We start from the raw sequence: 22,814 nt of genomic DNA, 5'->3' as shown, positions 1-22,814 counted from the left end.
TAAGCGAACCGATTATAACAAGTTTAACCCCTGACTTGAACTTCCATTGAGAGTAAGCAAAGCGAGAGTGCATCATAGTACAATGAAAGGTTTAATGAAAGTAAAAATTATGAAGTTTAACATATAGGCAGTTAAATTTAATTTAAGTCATTATAATGTACACTAATGTATGTATGTACGTAACTTTATAATGATGTTCTTAAATTTATGAAGGGAGGGAGAGTGAAACAGGAAAGACACTAACCGGCAACCTGTGGAATGTAAACAAAGGGCGCATCATTGTACCACATACAAAACTTATGTACCACATTTCCACAAGGCTTTCCATTTTATCCATTGTAGAGTCACAAGTTCAGGTGGTTCTTTTAGCTTGCAAGGATAATACAGTCTCACCAGCCTTCTTAATAGTCTGCTGACTTCAAAATAGTAGACACAGTATATGGAGTCAAGATGGTGGCCAGCAATGCTATAGTTTTCTCGCCTCTCTCGTGTCTGTGAATAATATCCAACTTCACTTCGAGAGTAAGAGACTTCCTGGTCTTCTTAGGAACGCTAGGCCACATTGCAGAGCATTTTGGTGGTAAGTTGACTGAGTGAAGACGAGGTGCTGCTGACGTTGTCATGGGGGTGAGTGGTGTGTGTGTTGTCCACGAGAGGCTTGCTCTTGATCTTGATCTTGATTTATAGGTGTCCCAGGATTTCTCCTGAAGCAGGCCTTAGTATTTGCGGCTCCTGGTGTATTCAAAAGCTTGTCAGCTTGCGTGATACAGCGGGGCTTTCAAACTTGCGAAAAATTACCTGGATAAAACTTCATTAAAGCAAGTTTGGTGTTCGTTAAACGAGCAGATGGTAGTAAAATTAAACCTTCGTTGTGGCGAAATTTTGTTGTGTGAACCTTCGTTAAACGGAGATTGCCTGTACATGCTTGGTCTTGGTTCCACACATTAACTACATGAAGAAAAGTAATACTCTGAACGTTTGAATATTCATTCTCTCACACTCCATAGACTATTTAGTGGCATTGGATATAGAAATTATTAATCATAATGACATGTTAGTTAATGGCACATAAATGTCCTTGTCTTCAAGTTTTCGACAGGTGATCATTGTAGTATCCCCCTGTATAAAGTGAAGATAGTCTTCTCTCTAGCTTCTCATGTATAGAGCAAAAGTGAAACTCTCAGTGATGCCAGCATCCCTAATATGCCACAGTGGTTCCTGTAAAGCTGGGCTTATATCCCGATATACATCAGGCTGCACCTCCATTTCATTTAAAAGTGTATAGTTAAAGTTTTACAGATTTTTAATTATGGTTTTATTGATTCTGGTCTCAGATTAACAAGATTTCTACATTAATAACAGGGGAAATTCTTGAGAACTTAGCTAATCATCATTGTTGCCTTTGAAATTAGATTCTGTGAGAGAGCAAAACATTGAATATGTGCCATGATCAACAGAATGTCACCATAGCTGCCCAACATGGCCACATTAATCAGCTACATTGTCTTTTAAGTTTAAGTTATTTAATTTTGAGCATCTTGATAATATTGTATGTAAAATTTTTGTGGTACTTCTGGTTTGAGGTATGACAATATAAGAAAAGATGAATATGTATTGCTATATGTAGTGTTACTGCTATTCAAAATCCTCACTGATATCTTTTAATATTGTCTGAGAGAATATGTTGATTGTTACACTTGGTTTAGCCTACTGTGTGTGTGTGTGTGTGTGTGTGTGTGTGTGTGTGTGTGTGTGTGTGTGTCTGTTATTCACCACAGTCGTCTGCTGGTCACCCAGCCAGTCTTTCCCTTACGAAAAGATCTCAGAGCTCGTACTGACCGATCATCAGGTAGGACTGAGACCACGCCACACTCCACACACCGGGAAAGTGAGGCCACAACCCCTCGAGTTACATCCCCTACCTATTTACTGCTAGGTGAACAGGGACTACACATTAAGAGGCTTGCCCATTTGCCTTGCCGCTTTCCGGGACTCAAACCCGGACTCTCGACTGTGAGTCGAGCGTGCTAACCACTACACTACGCGGTGTGTGTGTGTGTGTTTACCTAGGGTTTGTATTGTACAGGGTTCAAGCAGGTCTCATAGTGTCCTGTCTCCATGTCTTCATTTATCCAATTTTTCTTTAAAGTTATGCACATCATGTGCTGTAGCAACTTCCATTACTTAATGCATTCCACTTTTCCACGATTCTATATGGAAAACTGTATTTTCCAATATCCTTCACACACTGCCATCCTAATCTTCTTTACATGAACTCTTGTCCTTGTAGCTTCTTCTGTCATCAGCACCAGGTCTTCCTTGCCTATTTTTTCAATGCCATTTACTATTTTATACATTGTTATTAGGTCTCCTAAATCTCTTCTATCTTGTAAAGTTGGCAGTCCCATTTCCATCCATCTTTCTTCATATGTTAGGTCCTTTAGTTCCAGCACCATCTTTGTAGCTATCTTCTGGACCCATTCTAATCTTATATCTTTTTTAGAGCTGAGAGACCACACCGTGTGTGTGTGTGTTTATCTAGTTGAAATATACAAGGTCAGACCAATGCCTAAGTGTTCTCCATATATATGTTTGTCAAGTTCTTCCTTCAGTTAGTGAGTATTCCTTACTGATATCACCTCTTCCAATCTGTGCTTCCTAGGAGAAACTGTAGTTTCTTGTTCAAATATCTTTACTTTTCACATTAACTGTGTCCCATGAAATATCAGGAAATTTATCCATTACAAATAAATCTGAAATTCTTCTGTTCATTTGTTAATACATCTGTTGTAAATAGGTCTGTCTTCTTTTATATTTCTTTTCATATTTTCCCTTTGAGTTAGCTCTTCAAACTTTGCCACCGTCGTAAGTAGTGTTCTGTAGATTTTATTTTTTCTACTTTATTTTTTACATTTCTTAAGGGAAGCACACATCTGAGGCATATTCCTGTTTTGATGTAATCATCCCCCCTCCCTCCCCCAATCATCCACAAAGAAAAATCAACACTTAACTTCCCCAACAACTCATGATATCTAGTGTGTACATATTCCTGGTGATGTTTTTCTATATCACTGCTCCTCAATCATCTTCAATGTGTGTGTGTGTGTGTGTGTGATTTTGCATTTGCATATGAACATGTACATATGTACAAGAAATTGTGGCATGTGTTTATGAACTTCCTTTGCAGTTGGTGTATTGGTGATCTCCAAAAAGTACTGAAGTTTTTCTGATAACCTAACATAGTTCATTAAGTTGTGAGGACTTTTGTGTGTTTATGACTTAAATGGTAATTATTTCTTTGTTGTTTCTTGACAGTAACACTGGGAAGCAACTGATGGCCAAGTGTCGCCTCCTCATCAAGGAGAATGAGGAGCTTGGCCGCATGATCACCTCAGGACGACTGGCAAAGCTAGAAGGTGATCTGGCACTGCAGAGGAATTTTAGTGAGGAACTTAAAAAATCTCAGTCAGGTTAGTCATTTTTCTTCAATAATCCTTCAGCACATTGTATGATGCACCTATATATGTAATTTCTGATGTCACATTTCTTAAAAAAGTATCCCCTTCTCATCTGATGTTTATCATCTCCTTGCCAGATTGCATGTTATAAGCATCCACTATACTACATCTTTACCTTTTCATGTTATTTTCTGCCTATCACTAGTCATGATTTTACTTAATCTCTGTCTATCCACTGCTAATTCTATTATACTCCCATCTGTCTCTCATTTTCTTCTCAACTATTACAGCTGATTATCCTGGTAATATGAGATATTGGTATTTACAAAGTTCTAATAAAGTTCCCATTCTAGTTTAAATTAGTGGTATTAATATTACAGCATTTGATTGTAGTGGCTGATCTCTTCCTGGAGAATTGGTTTACTCACCATATCATCTGCTATCTGTGTAATATTTCCATGTGGAAAAGATACCAGTGCCATGCTTCACACCTACATACTGACTCACCATTTATTCTAACACCAAGAAACATGTCTAACTCTTGCCTTGTGTCCTATTTTGATGTTACTTAACAGTGTTTTCAAAAGGTGTTCTTTCTCATCCTCAGTTATTACAATAATGCCACAGAACTGCAGGAAACATTTAGAGATTCCATACATCACTAACCAAATATGCATTTAAAAGATGGCAAGTAAATCATCATAATGATTATTTGACTAATAATTCTTAAGTATTTGAATATTTATTATTTTTACATAATTGGGTATAAATGTCTCCTTATTTTTCCAGAACTTGATGAATTTCTGCTGGAGATGGATGAAGACACTGAGGGTATGCAAGGGACCATTTACTACCTCCAACAACAGTTAAGGCAAGCTAAGGAGCGTATAACTCAACTGAATTCCCAGTTAGCATTGACTCATACCCCAGACACTCAATCTACTGATGAGGGGAGTGCACCTGTGGTTATGGAGGCAGGAAGTGAATTAAACAATGAGGCAGAACGGACAGAGGAAAGAACATTGGTGCCACAACCCAATGGTGATGCTCCCCATGATGAGCCTCAGACAAATGATCAATCATCAGCTGTGGACACAACTGGAGTTAATCTACTAACTAATGGGCGAAAACGGACGCAGAGTGAAATTGACGATGGTTCAGAATTAGCTGATAGTCAGGATGCCAGAGAAGACAATGTTGTTGAGGTTGAGGGGTTGCCTCCACAAAAACGGACAAGAACTGATGGTGGAGAAGGTGAGGGAGAGGAGGGTATCTTACCACTAATGGAAAATGGTGTAATGGAATCAGAGTAGGGTTTCCAGGATTTAAGACAGGGATAAATCCCAACCAGACCTCTCACACTGACCCTTCCTGTGGCGAGTTTTGTTGGCCCACTCCTGTCTGCTTCTCCGGCCCAGCAGTCTCTTTGCACTACCATAACTGTCCAAATTTTGTATAGACAAGGTATCATTTTTGTATAGCTGTTTAAAACTCAGTGGTGACAACACTTACAGACCTTGCTTGACTGGCTGGAGTTGGCTGGTTACCTTTATAAGTCCATGATGTCACAAAGGTGCTCCAACCTCCATGCCAAAAAAAAAAAAAAAAAAAAAATGGCCATTCTCCAGACATTATTGATGTGGACTCAACTGGCACATAGCATTTCCAGTTCTACAGTGCTGTGTAAGTGTTCATGTCCTTAAGTTTTAAGATTTTATTACAACTTTGGAAACTTTTATTTATCAGTTCAGTATTGAGGTTTTGTATAGTAAATTCAAAGTTTGACATTTATTGGTTGATATTTTAAATTCATGCATTTTCTGGTTTTTGTTGTTGACTCTTAAGTCTGGCATGTATTTTTAAATATACTTTTACAGAAAAACAGGACATTGTTTATATTTAATTTGTGCAATTGAATAGTGAATAGAAGTCTTTGTACAGACAGCATCACCAACTGGAAGTGTATTTTTGCTTATGCTTGGACCTCTTCATCTCTAGCTCATTGCCTGTCAGTTTTGTTTATTTATTTTGTTATATTTTTTTTTTATTTGTTTATTACATACAATTGTTTTATTCAAATGAATTGTTTTGTTTCATTGCAATTCCATGGTAAGTGGTCATAACACTTATTTTGGTCTAAAAATGTTGTTCTATCATTTCCAATGCAAACTCCTACCAAACATAAATGCAAATTTTGAAATTGGATTACATTCACTAAGTATTCTAATAATTTCTTCTAAAAAACAAGTCATGCAAGGCTGTCTACGTTGCATGTAACTCATCAGCACTGTGTTGGTTGAATGTGTAAGAATTGTAAATAGCAGGATGCAGCATGTGAAGCTGTGTGTTCCCCTTGTCATCATAAGGGCTGCTTCATTCTGTAGGATGTCAGGCTCACGGTTCTTGATGTTGAAAATTGTCACTTGGTACTGAATTGACAGATGTTGGAAAACTCTTCATTTGAAGTATATATGTGTGCAACTTTTGGAAAAATGTGATTGTTTACTTATTTATAGCTGTAACATGTGACACTCAAGTTTCTCAAGTTTTAGAGCATTTTTGCTTTAATTTACAAATAGAAATAGTATTAGCAACAAACGTCAATTTCAACTTCAAGATTTACGACTTGCATACTGTGTGTATATGAAGCAAAAACTGTAGCTAAGTGTTTTGAAATAATACTTTGGCCAGAGAATAGCCTTGATTGTAATATAATTGAGGTCAGCTCACATGGAGAACGTACCACCATCTATAGAATACAGAATCTTGGCATTGCTAGTCTTCATTTGGACTAGACCAAATTGACCTGATCCCCATTTTAAGAGTACAAGATAATCTAATTTTTCAGTAAACGTACTGCAAACATTTAATTACTGTAAACTTATGGCTGTGAAAAATGAATGAGTGCATGGAAAGACATACACCATATATTTGTCATTTTGCCTCTTCCAATTTTAAGTTGACCATAAGTATTACAGTTTATTTTGCCAATGAATACAGAATTCTAAGTACTCTTGTATCAGTAAATTTCCAAATTGTAACTGTAGTCTGTACTTCCAAGTGCAGTATATCGAAAGAAAGAGAGAAACTCCAGCTATTTTTATTTTGATATTTATTATGAAATTGTATATCAGCATTCATGATTCATGTCTTTCCATACTACCATACATATTTATTTGAAATTTTTAGAAGAACCATTCCTTAGACAATGGTAAGAAAGCATGCAGACTAAGCAAACTTGGAATAATGTACATGTCATTATGTAACATCTCACTGGCACAAAGTTGAAATATGTTAGGAAAATCAGTATGCCCATAGTTATGGATAAAGGTAAAATCAATATGCCCATAGGTGTGGAAGACACTGATTGGCTAAAATTCATCCTTGGAAGATGAAAAGACAAAACCCCACACATTCCTTTGCGTTATATTGTATTTTTCCCTTGAGCCAGTGTGGCATGCCCTTTATATCAGTTGGTTCTCTCTCTCTCTCTCTCTCTCTCTCTCTCTCTCTCTCTCTCTCTCTCTCTCTCTCTCTCTCTCTCTCTCTCTCTCTCTCTCTCTCTCTCTCTCTCTCTCTCTCTCTCTCTCTCTCTCTCTCTCTCTCTCTCTCTCTCTCTCTCTCTCTCTCTCTCTCTCTCTCTCTCTCTGATTTTAACAACAAAACTGGCTTACTCTTGCTTCCTTTCATTTTACATCCAAAAATATTCTTGATGCATACTTTTTTGAGGGCGAGGGGGGTGCTATTTAACCACTTTCATGGTGATGTGGAATCTCGCAGCAAAAGAATACATGTATACACAAATTCCCTACACATCAGAGGCGATAGGATTGTTGGATTTCAGTGTGTATATGTACATATACACACTGGCTTTCACCAGATAATTAACAAGGTTACAAATGCATTTCTTTATTTATTCTGTGTATGCCAATATGGTTACAGCATGAGAGGAGGCAAATCCACATTGTGTCTGTGAGTATTCAAGTTCAGATTTCTTTCTTTTGAGACAAATACATAAATAGCTATACACTAACAGTAGATGAAAATTAGTATTCTGTTTGATTCTGTTATGTATGTGTATGGTCCTGCAGGAGGAGAGTGCAGCGAATGTCATTCATGTGTGGAGTGCTGGCTGCCATATCACAAGGTGATTCAATAGATTTGGTATAGACATGTATACCATTAATCCTTGCTTATTGCAGTTCATGATTCCATAAATGTAGAGCAAATTTCTATTCTCAACAGTGTCTGATCCTGACTTGCATTCTGATATCTTGTCTTTTGTTAAGGCCGGTAATGACAATTTATACAGTTCTAAATACATATGAAGTTTGGTATAACTTTGAACCAAATGATTTGATCAGATTAGGATGGACCTCTCAGAGACTTCAAGGCTGCATCACTCCTAAGCTGCTCTCTGTTCATTTTTTTCCATTGCCAGTCATTTTTCATTGCTTTGCAAACATCATGCCTGCATTGAATTCATGCTACCTGATGCTTGCTCCATGGAACATTCCTAAAGAAGATGGTCATAATAGGGTTTGACAAAGCAGAATCAACACCGCACAAAGAGATGGAAAGTGGACTGGGATGATTGTGGTCATAAAAAGGCTTTATGCTACAGCAATAATAACTTGATCAGTAGCACATCAGGGTGAGACACCACAATGTTTCAAAACCAAAACAAGCAGTGTTCACCTCAAATCACAGCAGTTCATATCCATTTAATATGCCTGTGAGTAGTGTCTAGGATTTCTCCATTGCCCACAACAGACCACCAATGCAAGAAGTTTATGCAAAGTTGGAACAATATGGAAACACACCTTAGAGTACCCCAGATAAAATTATAGCACCACCCAGGCAGCTTGGATTACTCATATCTGAATTTATCCACAATACTTTATCCTCTGTGGACAATTTGCAACTATCATTATATTTGCAGAAACCCAACTAATCTTTAGGAAGCAAGTCAATGCTGCCCAGCAAGTCCTCATCCCCACTTGGAAAACAGGGGAAAATGAGTTTTATCATATCTCCTGTCCAGCACCACTCTTAGATTGAATATAGGGCAAAGAGAGAAAATACATGACATTGTATGGATCAGTAAAGCACACCAATTCTGACTGCTGTAAGAGACAAGCCACTAGTACAATTCTGTCTACATACCCAAACCATGAAATCCCTCCTTGTTCTGCCCTGCTCAAATGGCATTCTTGCAAACAAGCAAGGTGGAACATACATAAAACAAAAAAATCAAGAGAATTTACACACCAATATGTGAAGTCTATAATATAAACTTTTACACACGAAGTCCCCACTAACTACTTTTACATATTAGTGAGGTGCATTATGTGTTCTGTTCCCTGCATCACAGTCTGAATAGAATTGATTGATTACAACTACACCATGACAGATTTTTCTCCTTCAGTTCTTGCACCTGATGAGACCAAACATGGGTAAACTACCCATAAAACCCCTGAGTTGCATGTAAATATCCAAAACAGATGTTCACCCACATCATTCACAGCTATTCTTTGCTCTAGTAATTCCTCTTGCATCTTAAATCTTATTAAACATCAGATCCACTTATTCTTTTCATCAACCACACCTCCCATTACCTGCTTGGCTTGGTCAATCACTCCTCCACACTGGTGCTTCATTGTAACTCATTTCTTTATTCATTCATGATATTCCACATACTCCTCAGACACTTCATCCAAACAATCTACAAAACACTTTTCTCTTCACATTTCTCATGCTTCATTCATTATAAATCTCATCTCTGTTTCTCCATCTACTGGAATTTGAAAGCCCAGACATTTGAAATATGTTCAATTTGAGTCCCCTAACCATTAGTTTTGAATGTATTAGTTTGCACACTAAAGACACTTTCATTTGACTGGAAAGTATATATCAAAACTTTTACCATTTTCTAGAAGATAACCTAATTAAATTATGAATATGAACAGAAAACTTCTTTTGCAAATTATTAAGTGTACATGTGTTGTGATGTGTAGCAGCAAGAGTTCCAGTCTGATTTAATAATTAAAATTATTTTTCTGGACTCTATGTTATACTCACCATTTTCTCACAAGCCTGCTCCAACTTTGTGACACCTTTGTCATGAGCTGTATATTTTGGTCAAGAGTGGAAAGAAAAGATTTCATTGTTATAGCTATATCTTGTTTGTGAAAAAGAGATCAAAATGAAAACTGGTGTGAAGAGAGAGGTATCTGATAAAAGCTGGTCAAAGAAAGGGATTGACAGTATAGGATACTCAATTGTCAGAGAAATTCAACAAAAGCAACCTCATAGTTGGGAGTTATTTTAATTCAAGAGACACCATGAACTGCATATACAAGAAAATGCAAGAAGTTAAGCATTTCTTTTCAGTGCAACACGAAGATTGGCATGTGGAGCTGTAGTGTGCTCTCAATATATTCCAAGATGTGAACAAAACAATTGAATGCATCAAACTTATCAGTGAAGGTGATGCCAGTCCAAGCTACCTAGTGAAGATCAGTGACAAAACCTTCCATCACATATATTATAAAAATTAGAGGTTTAGTAGTGTTTAGAATGATAATTATACGTATAATGTTTGGATAGAGAAGACTCTTTGGGGAAGAATAAGGAATGACTTAAGTTTGCTTCAGTATAAGAAAGGTTAGGTGTTAGATACCAAATGAAAATAATTTTACTTAGAAAGAAATTTAGATCAAGAATGATTTGAAGATGATGAAAGCAGATAACATTTATTACATTGAAATAAAAGTGGACAAATGAAGGTTTTGGTGTACAGTGAAAGAAGTACTTGTATATAAGTTCAAGTTTGCCTAACACTGCTGCATAGGAGACGTATCTTCACCTGTCAAGTGTAGAGAAAACACTTAATTGATAAAAAAGGAAATTTTTTGTATTTATATCCAGCTATTTTCCAAAGAGCACTCTCCCCAATGCTGAGGTCCTTGACTCTGCTCCTCCCTAACATTGTCTCCATCCTATTCTTAGTCATCTTTTCTGTGTTTCACTTTATAATATGGACATACAGTTGTGTTCAATCTTTCCTTCCAGTGCTTTCATCAGAATTATCAACTACAGTGATTTTTCCTTAATCAGTCATGCAAAGTCCATGTTTTGCAGCCATATCACACAGTTTGAATTACTGTTGACTCAGACATTTCTTTTAGAATTCCCAGTCCTTGCCATTCCCACTCTGAATTTCTAACATTTATAGCCATAGAACTTCCTACATCAGCATCCAAATTCAGAAATGGAACCTCAACTCCCCCCCTCCCTGCTTTTGCATATCACAAATGAGTAGTGTACCAGTACTCAAATTTTGATGCTTGCTGCTTCTCACCATTTTACTGTTTGCTATATTCACCTTCACATCCTTTTTCTCACATATGTACTCTCTCTTAACTGTTACTAAATCATGAAATTTGTGTGTGTGTGTGTGTGTGTGTGTGTGTGTATATATATATATATATATATATATATATATATATATATATATATATATATATATATATATATATATATATATATATATATGAGTTGCTCTGTGGGAGAATGATCCAAGTGCCATCCCCAGTGTAAACGTGTATTCTCGCGCAAATGGGAGTTCAAGGCATCCTCTTCCATTAGATGTTGCATAGACTATTCTCTCTCTGTATGACAATAAGGTCTAAACTTTGATTAAATATTGTGTATGTAATGGAAGCAGATGCCTTGAGCTCACATTTGCGCAAGAATACATGTTTTCAGTGGGGATGGCGCTTGGATTGTTCTCCCGCAGAGTATCTTGTGTATATATATATATATATATATATATATATATATATATATATATATATATATATATATATATATATATATATACACACACACACACACACACACACACACACACACATACAGTTTCATTATTGTACTAAAGTGTGGTTCTCTGAAAAGTATACTTCACAGCTACATTAATCTTATCACCATTCTTTATGTTGTCAAGATGGTGATGCTCAGTGCCTAGGTTATGGCTGTGGATGTGTGGAGCAGCCTCTGCTTCTGGTATTATAATTGACAATTATAACCCTGAATTTATTTGATACAGTTTTGAAGTCAATCTAATCTCAGCGTGATTGGTACCAGACCAGACCACGTACGAGTATGTATGATGATGGACACCGAAGTTAAACTGGATGTTGTGTTTTAGAGGTGAAGGAAATGGAAGGTGACTTTTTGGAATGCCCTACATATCATACTATGGTCATTACCCTGTCCCACTTGGGTTGCCTTTTTGTAAATGTTTTCAATGAAATGCATATCTTACTGGTTGAACCCCTGTCACACAATGGCACATGAGGTATGCTTGATGTATTCATCCATTTACTAACAATAGTAACCACTAGAAGGACACACTTCAGCCATTTACATTTACATTATTTTGAAGAAATATATATGCTGTACATACATTTAGTTTCTAAATTATAGTGTGTGTGTATGTGTGTGTGAGTGTGTGTGTGTGCATGCATGCATGCGTGCACATGTGTGCATATGTGCATATGTGCATGCTTGTGTGTATGTGTGTGCAGGTATTCACTTAACTTGCAGGCATGCATACCTGTATGTATACTTGATTCAATATGTGCACATATATATGTATGCTTACATACATAAAGATGAAATGCTAAATTTACTTGATTTGCCATTTTGAATAAAGATTTATAGGTACAAATATGCCTTAAAAATTCAGAAAGTTTGTTTGAATGAGGTGATAAGTAAAGCTGTGCTTTGTGGTGTGCGTTCATGCAGAGGATACCTTGAAACATTGCTGTGATCACAAGTACAGTACTTCATGAAAGTCTTGAATAGTTTAGAAATTTATTTAATTATTGTATGCATCAAGAAAATTTTAGATATGTGTAAGTATTGCAAATCAGGTTAGAGCATGTAGTACAAAATTTCATCATTTATGCATGGAATGGGTTACTGTATTGCATTTCATAAAACATTTACATCATATATTTTTCAATTATTTGCTTATAAGTGCTTATTCTGTGAGTGAAGCATTTGAATTTTATGTCCAAGTATTCACAGAATCTTAAAATCAAATCAAAAGCATTTATGTAAATGATTTTTACTTTTCTCTCCAGCAAATCACCTATTCATTAATCTGTGGAAGAGATGAAAAACAAAACAAACTACATCAAGCTTCAGTGTGTCTGTTTGGGTCCATGCAAGAATATGAAAAATATACTGCACTTGGAAATTATTATTATATCTTACTGTGTGGTGGTTTACATGATACATCCTTGTATTTCTTTCTTTAGATTACAATTAGCTCCACATTATGAGTATTTGAGGGTAGGAACTACAGACTATGTTATGGTTTATTTCACTGTAAGAGTAACATCATATTGGTTTAATAGAAGTCATGTTTTTCATTAGGTTAACAACTTCAATCTTTGAACACAGGAAAATTATCTAAAACAAAATTGTTACAGAAATTGCTATTTGAACATAAGGTTGACTTTGCTTATTGGAATTGGTAACGAAAGCAAGCAGGCCTCTGCTGGGACGAGGAGGAAGGAGGAATATTGTTTTTCAATGAGTGTGACATTTGCAAGAGTGTGGTTGATGTAGTCAGTATGTCATGCAATAGTCTGGAGATTGCTCATTTTGTTCTTGGTTAACACTCCAGTTTTTAGTTAAGATTTAACCACTATTTGAAAATTGCAGGTACAAATAAATATTATTCTTTATTCCTAGAGTTATGTCTAATTTTCCTTGTTGAGAATTTGAGTTATTGAATTGACTAATTCAGCATCAATACTGTACTGCATACATACTTAATTATTGTATTACTACTTCATCATGATTTAATCTGAATTATGCTATCTATATACATTACTGTGGTCCATTTGATATTTATTATCAAGGACCAAAAGTTGAAAATTATCATGGTAAGCTTCCCTTTAGCAAACAAAGATGAATTTCTCTCAAGATGTTTGAGTCTAAAGTAATAGTCAAGGTTGCTGATGGAAATAGTTTCGAAGAGATAGCAGATGTGATGAAAGAATGTTTGTAAGGAGTAAGAATAATGTAAGAAATCCAATAAAACTTTCAGGAGTGCAACTGAAGTGTTGAAACCAAAAAAGATAAATTTATATGGAGAAAACTGTAAAAAGATCACTGATGATCATGAAGGAAGGAAATTATTAGCAAATTATATAGCAAGATACTAAAAATTCAAGACCGTCCCATCTTCCTCTCTCTCTCTCTCTCTCTCTCTCTCTCTCTCTCTCTCTCTCTCTCTCTCTCTCTCTCTCTCTCTCTCTCTCTCTCTCTCTCTCTCTCTCTCTCTCTCTCTCTCTCTTTGTGTGTGTGTGTGTGTGTATTTAAATAGTTGTATTGTACAGGGTTTGAGCAGGGTTCATAGTGTCCTTTCTCCTTATCTCCACTTATCTTGTTTTTCTTTAAAGCTATGCACATTACGTGATGCAACAACTTCATCATTCAATGCATTTCACTTTTCCACCGTTCTATGTGGAAAACTGTATTTTACAATATCCTTTACACACTGCCTCTTCCTAATCTTCTTTGTATGTCCTCTTGTCCTTCCAGCTTCTTCTGTCACCATCAGTAGGTCTTGTTTGTCTATCTTTTCAATGCTATTAACTATTTTATACAATGTTATTAGGTCTCCTCTTTCTCTGCTATCTTGTAAGGTTGGCAGTCTGATTTCCTTCGGCCTTTCTTCATATGTTAGATCCTTTAGTTCCAGCACCATCTTTGTAGCTGTCCTCTGGATCTGTTGTAATCTTATATCCTTTATCAAGCTCGGCGACCACACCACTGCTGCATATTTCAACTTTGGACGTATCATACTCATAATAATTTTTTCATCATATCCTTGTCCAAATATTGAAATGTCACCCTAATATTAGTCAACATTTTATATGTTGTTCCAGATATCTTATTTATGTGTTTTGGGGCCCAGAATTTCTTGTATAACCATTCCCATATCTTTTTCCTCTTTAGTTAGTCTTCATTATTTGTTGCTCTCCCCCATCAAATAGTTCCATATTGACCTTCTCTTACTCTTTCCTAATTCCATTATGTGGCATTTTTGGGCATTGAATTCTAGCTTCCACTTCTTACTCCACTCATAAATTTTGTCTATATTTTCCTGCAACAGTGAACAGTCTTCTCGGGTCTTGATTACTCTTAGCAATTTTCCATCATCAGCAAACGAATTAATATAACTGACCCCTATGACACTCCAATTGTTACTTTACTCCAGGATGAGTATGTATCTCTGATAACAATTCTCATCTCTCTGTCCTTCAAATAATCCCTTATCCAATCTAATAAAGTTCCTTGCAGTCCTCCTATGCTCTCTAACTTCCAAAGTAGTCTGCCATGAGGGACTTTATCAAAAGCCTTTTTTATGTCTAGGTACACAGTGTTCACCCATCCATATCTCCTCTCCAGTCCTACTAAATCTTGAGTAAAAACCTAGTAAATGTAACACATGATCTTGTTTTGAACCCAAATTATCTGTTTGATATAACTTTTTTTCTTCCAGATATTGAACCTGTTTTTCTTTGATAACAATTTCACATCTCTTCCCCACAACACTCGTAAGTGACACCGGTTTGTAATTTAATGGCTCAATTGACTTTCCTCCTTTGAATATTAGGATTATGTTGGCTCTCCTCCATTACAGTGGTACTCTCCCATCCTTGAGCTTGTAACCATTTCCCAAATTGGTTATAACAATTGATCTTTGCATTCCTTTAGTGCCCAGCCTGACATACCATCCAGTCCCATCATTTTTCTGGCATCTAAATTTTCTAGTATTCTACCAATTTCTTGTTTGTGCACAATGATATCCAACAAGCCTGTATAATGCAATGTCCTATTTAGTTCTGTGAAATCCTCTTCAGTGAATACAGTCTTGAAACTCTCATACATTATTTCACTCATTTCCTTTGCTGTTTGATATGTCTTCCCTCCTTTAACTATTTTTTCTATTATTTCCTTATTCTTCATCTTACCATATACTTGTAGAAAAGCTTGGGTTCATCTTCACTTTTCCGCACCACATTTTTTTCAAAGTTTCTTTCTTCCTCTCTCCTTACTCTAATATATTCATTTCTTGCATTCTTATACTGCTGTCTGTTGCTTTCATTTCTCTGCTTTTTGAGTTTCTTCCAAGCTTCATCTTTTTCCCTTTTTAATTTCTATACATCTGCAATTGTACCAGACTTGTATACTCTTCTTTACTCTATAGATTGGTATTTCTTCAGTCCCTCATAATAGTTCTGTAGAAATAATTCATATTTCCCCTGTACTGTCTTGTCGTTCATAATGTTCCTCCATTCTGAGCCACCAAAAAATTGTCTTAACTTTTCAAAATTTGCTCTTGCATAATTTAATCTCTCCTTTTTGTAGTCCTCCCTATATCTTAGCACATGCTCTTCCTGCATTTCTAATTCTAGTCTTACATGGTCACTTCTTCCCATTGGACTCTGATATTATAAGATAGGAGGAGGCTCCGGCTTCTTTGTGAATACTAGGTCAAGCAATGATATTTCTTCTTTCCCCCTGTACTGTGTTGATTCTTCCACCCACTGATCCATTTTATCCATCATAGTTAACTGTAACACCACCTCGCTTCACAAACCAGTATTACCCATTACTTCCATCTCTCTCCATTTTACTCTTATGCAGTTGTAGTCTCCTACCAATAGTATTTTTCCATCTCTTCTTATCATATTATCTAAGCACTCAATCATTTCTCCTTGCATTTCTTTATATTATTCTGTTCTCCATGTATTTGTCTTAGGTGGCACATACTTGACTATAATTATCCTTTTCTTCATTTCTATCATGATTGTTGTTCCCATTACTTCTGCCATGCCATCTCCATAGTGCACTTTCTCCACACATATATTATCATGAACCATTATTATCACTCCTTGTTGTAGTGGGGGCCCAGAGAAGAGGGAGGATGAAGAGCCATAACAGCAGTTGCCAGCTTTAATGTTGTCTGAACAGTGGCTTCTCCATGACTGCCCACAGAAACCACAGGGTTCACCAAATCAATTAAACAAACCCCCATAATATAGAGAATTGAATCCTCAAGTCAAATGAAGCAGTGTTTCAATCATTACAATTACCTGAAACTCAGGTATCACAAAAGCAGATTATATAGTTATACTATACATTCCTTCCCCTTTAAATCCTTAACCTGTTGCAATAACAATACAAACCCTAACAGTAAATGCATATGACAAAGCACTATCATTCATATCAAAGATGATCAGGAGCACGACGTATACGACTGGAACGTCTCAGCACAGGTGTAGTGTTAAGAGTTGAGTCAGTTGTAGCACCTGGTTCTGCCTCAGGAACCGTAGTACTCTGTGCTGGAGATTTCGATCCTCCGGAAGCTTCAGTTTCAGGAGTTGTCATCTTGGGTAAAGGAGGGGTTGGTGGAACTTCAACAGGAGCAGGAACGATCTGGTCTGGACGTTGGATCACTGGTTCGAGTATATAGTCTGGAAGAAAAGGCTCAGCATCAATAGGTTTCGCTATAGGTTTGAGGTGTCGAATCCTAATGTGGTCGACATGCCTTCTCACTGTTTGCCCATTGTAAAGCTGGACGATGTAGGACAATGGACCTGTTTTTGACAGGATTGTTCCTGCAACCCATTCCAGTATGGGTCCACCAAAATGCGTATACACATTATCCCCTTCCACGAAGACTCGAGTTCTAGCATGCTTGTCATGAACTTCGCACTGAGTTGCCTGCTTTCGAAGAATCCTGGTGGTCAGGTCGCCTTGTATCATGGAAAGGTGAGTACACACCTCCCTGTTCATGAGATGTGATGGTGTCTGCTGAGTGGTGCTTTGAGGAGTATTTCGATACTTGAAGAGAAAACGGTTAATTCGAACACTCCAGGGTACAGGCTCCTCCATCTTCCTCATACTCGATTTGAAGGTCTGAACTGCATGCTCGGCTAAACCATTAGTAGAGGGGTGTCGTGGGGCAGACTTGATGTGCTTTATGCCACTTTTCTGGCAGTACCTGCTAAATTCCTCACTTGTGAAGGCAGTTCTGTTATCTGTAACGATAGTAACAGGAAGACCATGAGTAACAAATATTAAATTTAAAGCGTCGGTAGTGGCGTGGGCGGAAGTGTTAGGTACCATTTTAACCTCAAGCCACTTCGAATGAGAGTCTACCACAATCAAAAACAGTTTACCCATAAATGGTCCAGCATGATCAACGTGTAGTCTCGACCAGGGAATAGTGGGCCACTCCCAAAGATGTAATTCAGCAGCCTCAGGGGCATTTTGGTGTTCTTCACATTTCCTACATGACTTAACCGTGGATTCCACATCTTTATCTATTCCAGGCCACCACACATAACTTCAGCCCAGCGCCTTCATTCTTGACATACCGATGTGAGTATCTTGAAGCAGGCCCAAAACACAGTCTCTAAATTTTTCAGGAATGACAACACATGCACCCCATATTAGGCAACCATCCTTGAGAGAGATTTCATTTCTTCTGATATAGTAAGGTCCGTAGACACATCCGGGATCTTTGCTGGGCCAGCCCCATTTCACCCAGCGCAGCACCTGTGAGAGAGTTGGTTCACATTGAGTCTCCCTCCGTAAGGCAGCAGCATCCACAACTTGAGAAGATTCTAGTAGTCCAATTACTAAATCTAGCTCCGCTGGCAAAGTAGGGGACTGTGGCAGGTGAGGAAGAGGGAGTCTAGTGAAGGCGTCTGCATTCGAATTGTCTGGACCCTTTTTGTACTTAATATCATAGTCATGAGCAGATAAGATAAGCACCCAATGCCGAACACAAGGAAAAGCCATTGTAGGTGTAGTAGCATCTCTGCCAAACAGGTAAGTCAAGGGTTTGTGGTCAGTCACAAGGGTAAATTTTCTACCATATAAATATTGATGGAATCTAGACACCCCAAATACTAGAGCCAAACCTTCTCTGTCAATATGGGAATAGCTAACCTCAGCTTTAGTAAGGCTGCGTGACGCAAATGCCACAGGCCTTTCAGTACCATCAGGCAATTTATGTGAAAGTACTACACCCAAACCTCGCGGGCTGGTGTCACATTCTAGCAAGAGAGGCAGCTCAGGATTATAAGATTATAATGTACAAGCACGTGTGAAGTGCTGAGGAGGTTAGTTGCACGTTGAAAAGCCCACCACTCTGCATGTCCCCACTTCCAGGCAACGTCCTTCTTTGTCAGATGATACAGCGGTGATAGAAGATCAGACAGGTTAGGGAGGAATTTAGCATAATAATTCAAAAGTCCTAGAAAAGACCGGAGCTCGGCTTTGTTGGTTGGGTTAGGAGCCTCCTTTACGGCTCTTACCTTCTCATCAGTGGGATGAAGCCCGTGAGCGTCAATTCGGTGACCTAAGTACTCCACGGACGGCTGTAGAAATGAACACTTGCTTTTCTTGACCTGCAGCCTGGCCTGCTGAAGACGCTTCAAAACTTGCTCGAGATTGTAGAGATGTTCTTCATCATTCTCACCCGTAATCAAGATATCATCAAGGTAGACACTGACATCCTTCAGTCCCTTCAAAACGTTGCAGATGATGCATTGGAAAATTCCAACAGCTGCATTCACTCCAAAGGGAAGTTGTTTTACCTTAAAGAGTCCTAAATGGGTATTCACTGTCAAGTATTCTTGGTAGTCTTTATCCACAGGGATTTGAGGATAAGCTGAATGCAGGTCAATTTTAGAAAAAGACTTTCCTCCACTTAATTCTGCAAAAATATCCTCTATTCTAGGCAACGGATAAGGGTCCACTCTACATACCTGATTCAGGGTGACTTTATAGTCCCCACACAGTCGTATAGAACCATCCCCTTTCATGATGGGAACCAGGGGTGCTGCCCAGTCAGAGTACTCGACAGGCTGCCATATGCTAAGCTTCACATTCTTCTTGATGGCCTCCTGCACTTTACTCTTTATGGCATAAGGGAGAGGTCTTACTTTGAAGAATCGAAGTTTTGCAGAATCTTCAATGATAAACTTGGCCGGCGGGCCATTATATTCTCCAAGGCTGCAGTCAAACACTTCAGGATACTTGGCGAGTATTTTGTCCACACTATGGTGCACCACTTTACATACTCAAGGCCAATCCAAACGTACGTGGGACAACTAATTACGGCCGAGTAACGATGGGCCGTCTTGCTCAACTACCGCTAGGGATAAAGAGTGAACGTGTTGATTACCATACATAACATCCACATTAGCACAACCGTGAACTTTAATGGCTTGTCCTGTATATGTAGTAAGTCTGCCTTTAAACTTTTCCAAGGGAACATCACTAAACTGATTATTATATGTGGATCTTTAGATAAGCGTAAGAGCAGCACCAGTATCTACCTGCATCCTGACTTCCCGCGAGTGAACATGAATAGGCACTTCAATAGGAGAGCTTTTCAAGGTCCCCATATTACAAATAGTGTAACACTCCAATTCACTATTGTCAGAGGAAACAACACCCTTGCCCTCGTCCTCCACTAGATGAGCCAGACGGGTCGTTTTCTTACCCAGGCTGTCTGCAGCAGGCTGGGGACGTCTCTGATGTTGACGGCGGAATGGGGCACCACAGACCTTGCTAAGGTGGCCCTTATGGTTGCAAGAATGGCACAAAGCATCCTTGAATTTGCAGTACCGTCTTAGATGGTTACCACCACAGCCAAAACACTGACCCGCTCGGATGGAAGGCACTCACGAACCGCACAAACAGGCAAAGCAGCAGACACAGTAGTGAAAACAGCAGCTGCCTGGATGTTTTCAGCATTATTCTGGGCACTTTCCATGACCAAAGCCTCTTGCAGGGCCTTGGCAAAGCTCACATCGTCACAGAGAGTTAGCAGCCTTGTCTGAATCTTGTCATCGCCGATCGCAACAATGAAGCGGTCCCGCAAATGTACATTTAAGTCTGTAAACTTACAATCTTGGGCGACTTGTCATAGCCTCACAAGAAAAGAGGAAATAGATTCCCCCTCCTTCCAGGCAAGAGTGTAGAACTTGAATCTGGAGACAACTTTACTAGGTGGTGGCTTCACATGGTTCTGGACTAGGGTAACCAACTCGTGAAACGACTTATCTTCTGGGGCTGAGGACGCAATCAGCGTACAGATGAGGCCGTAGGTTTCCAGACCGACTGAAGACAGAAGAATTTGCCATTGTTTGTCACCATCAATGGCATTGGCTCCAAAATAATTCTCCAGAATAGCAATATACTGGGGCCAGTCCTGGTCCTTATGGAACTTCTCAAGTTGATCGTAGACGGGCATGGTAGAATAGACCGTTAATCCTCGTCGCCAGTGTTGTAGTGGGGGCCCAAAGAAGAGGGAGGATGAAGAGCCGTAACAGCGGTTGCCAGCTTTAACATTGTCTGAACAGTGGCTTCCCCTTGACTGCCCACAGAAACCACAGGGTTCACCAAATCAATTAAACAAACCCCCATAATACAGAGAATTGAATCCTCAAGTCAAATGAAGCAGTGTTTCAATCATTACAATTACCTGAAACTCAGGTATCACAAAAGCAGATTATATAGTTATACTACACTCCTTCTCTCCCTTTTCCCTTTCTGTCTCATCTCCAACTTCTATATCCCTCTTCCTTAAAGTTAACAAGGGCCTCCTCCTTTACCTTTGTTCCTACTATGCACATTACATCCAGTCTTTTCTTCTTCAAATCAAATAGTCTCTAACCTCCATCACAATGGACAACAACCCATTTATATTTGTATATGTCACTCTTAATTTCTTGCCTCTTCCATTACCTCCTCTTTTTCCCAAAGATACCACTTCCTTAGTCTCTTATCTAGAACCCTCCAGTAGAATTTCTTCTCAATCTCTGTACTTTTCTTGTTTTTTTTCTTTATCTTCATTTCTTAGCACTCTCTCCTTTTCTCTCTCTTTCAGCTTCATATCTCTTTTTATCCATATCATTAAATTCAGTATCTTCAGCCAATTTTCCTTGTCTTATCATTATCTCCTCCACCATCACTTAAGATCTCATTCTCATTTTCAGGGGTCTTTTTACCTCCTTCACTAAACCTTCCCACTCTAAACATTTTCTCCACTTTTTTTTTTTTTTACTTATACCATGTGGGCTTTTCACAGGAATTTATGGGCTAAAGGGGATACTTTTTGGGGTACCTCCTATCTCAAAGCCCACCCACTAGGAAACCGTTGCCCCGAGTGAGGAAGCCCAACCTACACTCGGAACGTGGACAGGATTTGAACCCGTGCGCTTGGAGACCTCTCAGATCCCAAAGCGCTCATGGTTCCACTGTACCACGGCGGCTCCCCCATTATTCTAACTCCTGTGTGCTGTCCTGAACTAACTTAACAACACCCTTTGCCAACTCTCTCTCTTCTGTCTCTCTCACAAACTTTTTTTTTTTTTTCTTCAGCCCCAAAATTAGGATACATTTCCTCTTGTCCACTGTGTCCAAATCTTCCTTCTTAATTACTTGTGTTACTGTGCCCTTTGTCTTCTCTTGTATCTGCTTCTTTACTACTTCTGAGAATTTAACTTTTTCCTCTTCTTGTTCCCTTTTCCAGGCAATTCTTAATTCCTCCAATATGATCTCACCCATTCTACTTTCCACTTTGCCTGCCCCATCCTGAACTTTTTCTTATAGGCTTTTTAATGACTTCTCATATTCGCCACACATAGCCGTTAATATACCAGTTTATTTCTTTAACTCCTCCATCTCCTCTTTCATCATCTGGTGTATTTAACTTTTTTTTATATATAGGAGAGAAGGCCGGCCAAGGACAACACAATATAAAAAAAAAGAGCCCACTTGATGCTGGTTCTCTAAAAGATAAGAAGGGTTATCCAAAGTTAGGGAGCAAATGTTTTGACACCTCTCTCTTAAAAGAAGTCAAGTCATAGGAAAGCAGAAATACAAAAGCAGGTAGGGAGTTCCAGAGTTTACCAGTAAAATATATGAATGACTGGGAGTGCTGGTTAACTCCTGTGTTAGAGAGATGGACAGAAATGAGATGAGAGGAAGAAGAAAGCCTTGTGCAGCGAGGCCGCAGGAGGAGGGGAGGCATGCAGTTAGCAAGATCAGTAGAACAGTTATTATGAAAAAAAGAGATAAAAGATAGAAATAGATGCAACATTTCAGCGGTGAGAAAGAAACTGAAGACAGCCAATCAGAGGAGGGGAGTTGATGAGACGAAAAACTTTTGATTTCACTCTATCTAATAAAACTGTGTGAATGGAATCCTCCCCAAACATGCAAAGAGTACTACTCCATACAGGG

The 22,814-nt window shown here is 38.3% G+C and overlaps 1 protein-coding gene across 1 annotated transcript in view; it reads left to right on the top strand.

Moving 5' to 3' along the window:
* The window catches only part of LOC123514249 (pre-mRNA-splicing regulator WTAP-like), a 71,255-nt gene extending 58,030 nt beyond the window's left edge, over positions 1–13,225 (top strand). Inside the window, exons 5-6 of the mRNA XM_045271993.1 lie at positions 3,316–3,470; positions 4,248–13,225. Coding sequence (XP_045127928.1) covers positions 3,316–3,470; positions 4,248–4,771 — 679 coding nt within the window. The 3' untranslated portion in view covers positions 4,772–13,225. The remainder of the gene's footprint in view (positions 1–3,315; positions 3,471–4,247) is intronic.
* Positions 13,226–22,814: the final 9,589 nt, after the last annotated feature.

The sequence above is a fragment of the Portunus trituberculatus genome, chromosome 37 (assembly GCF_017591435.1).
Source record: "Portunus trituberculatus isolate SZX2019 chromosome 37, ASM1759143v1, whole genome shotgun sequence".
NCBI lineage: Eukaryota > Metazoa > Arthropoda > Malacostraca > Decapoda > Portunidae > Portunus > Portunus trituberculatus.
The sequence above is the reverse complement of the archived record's forward strand: the minus strand, read 5'-3'. Positions and strand labels throughout refer to the sequence as shown.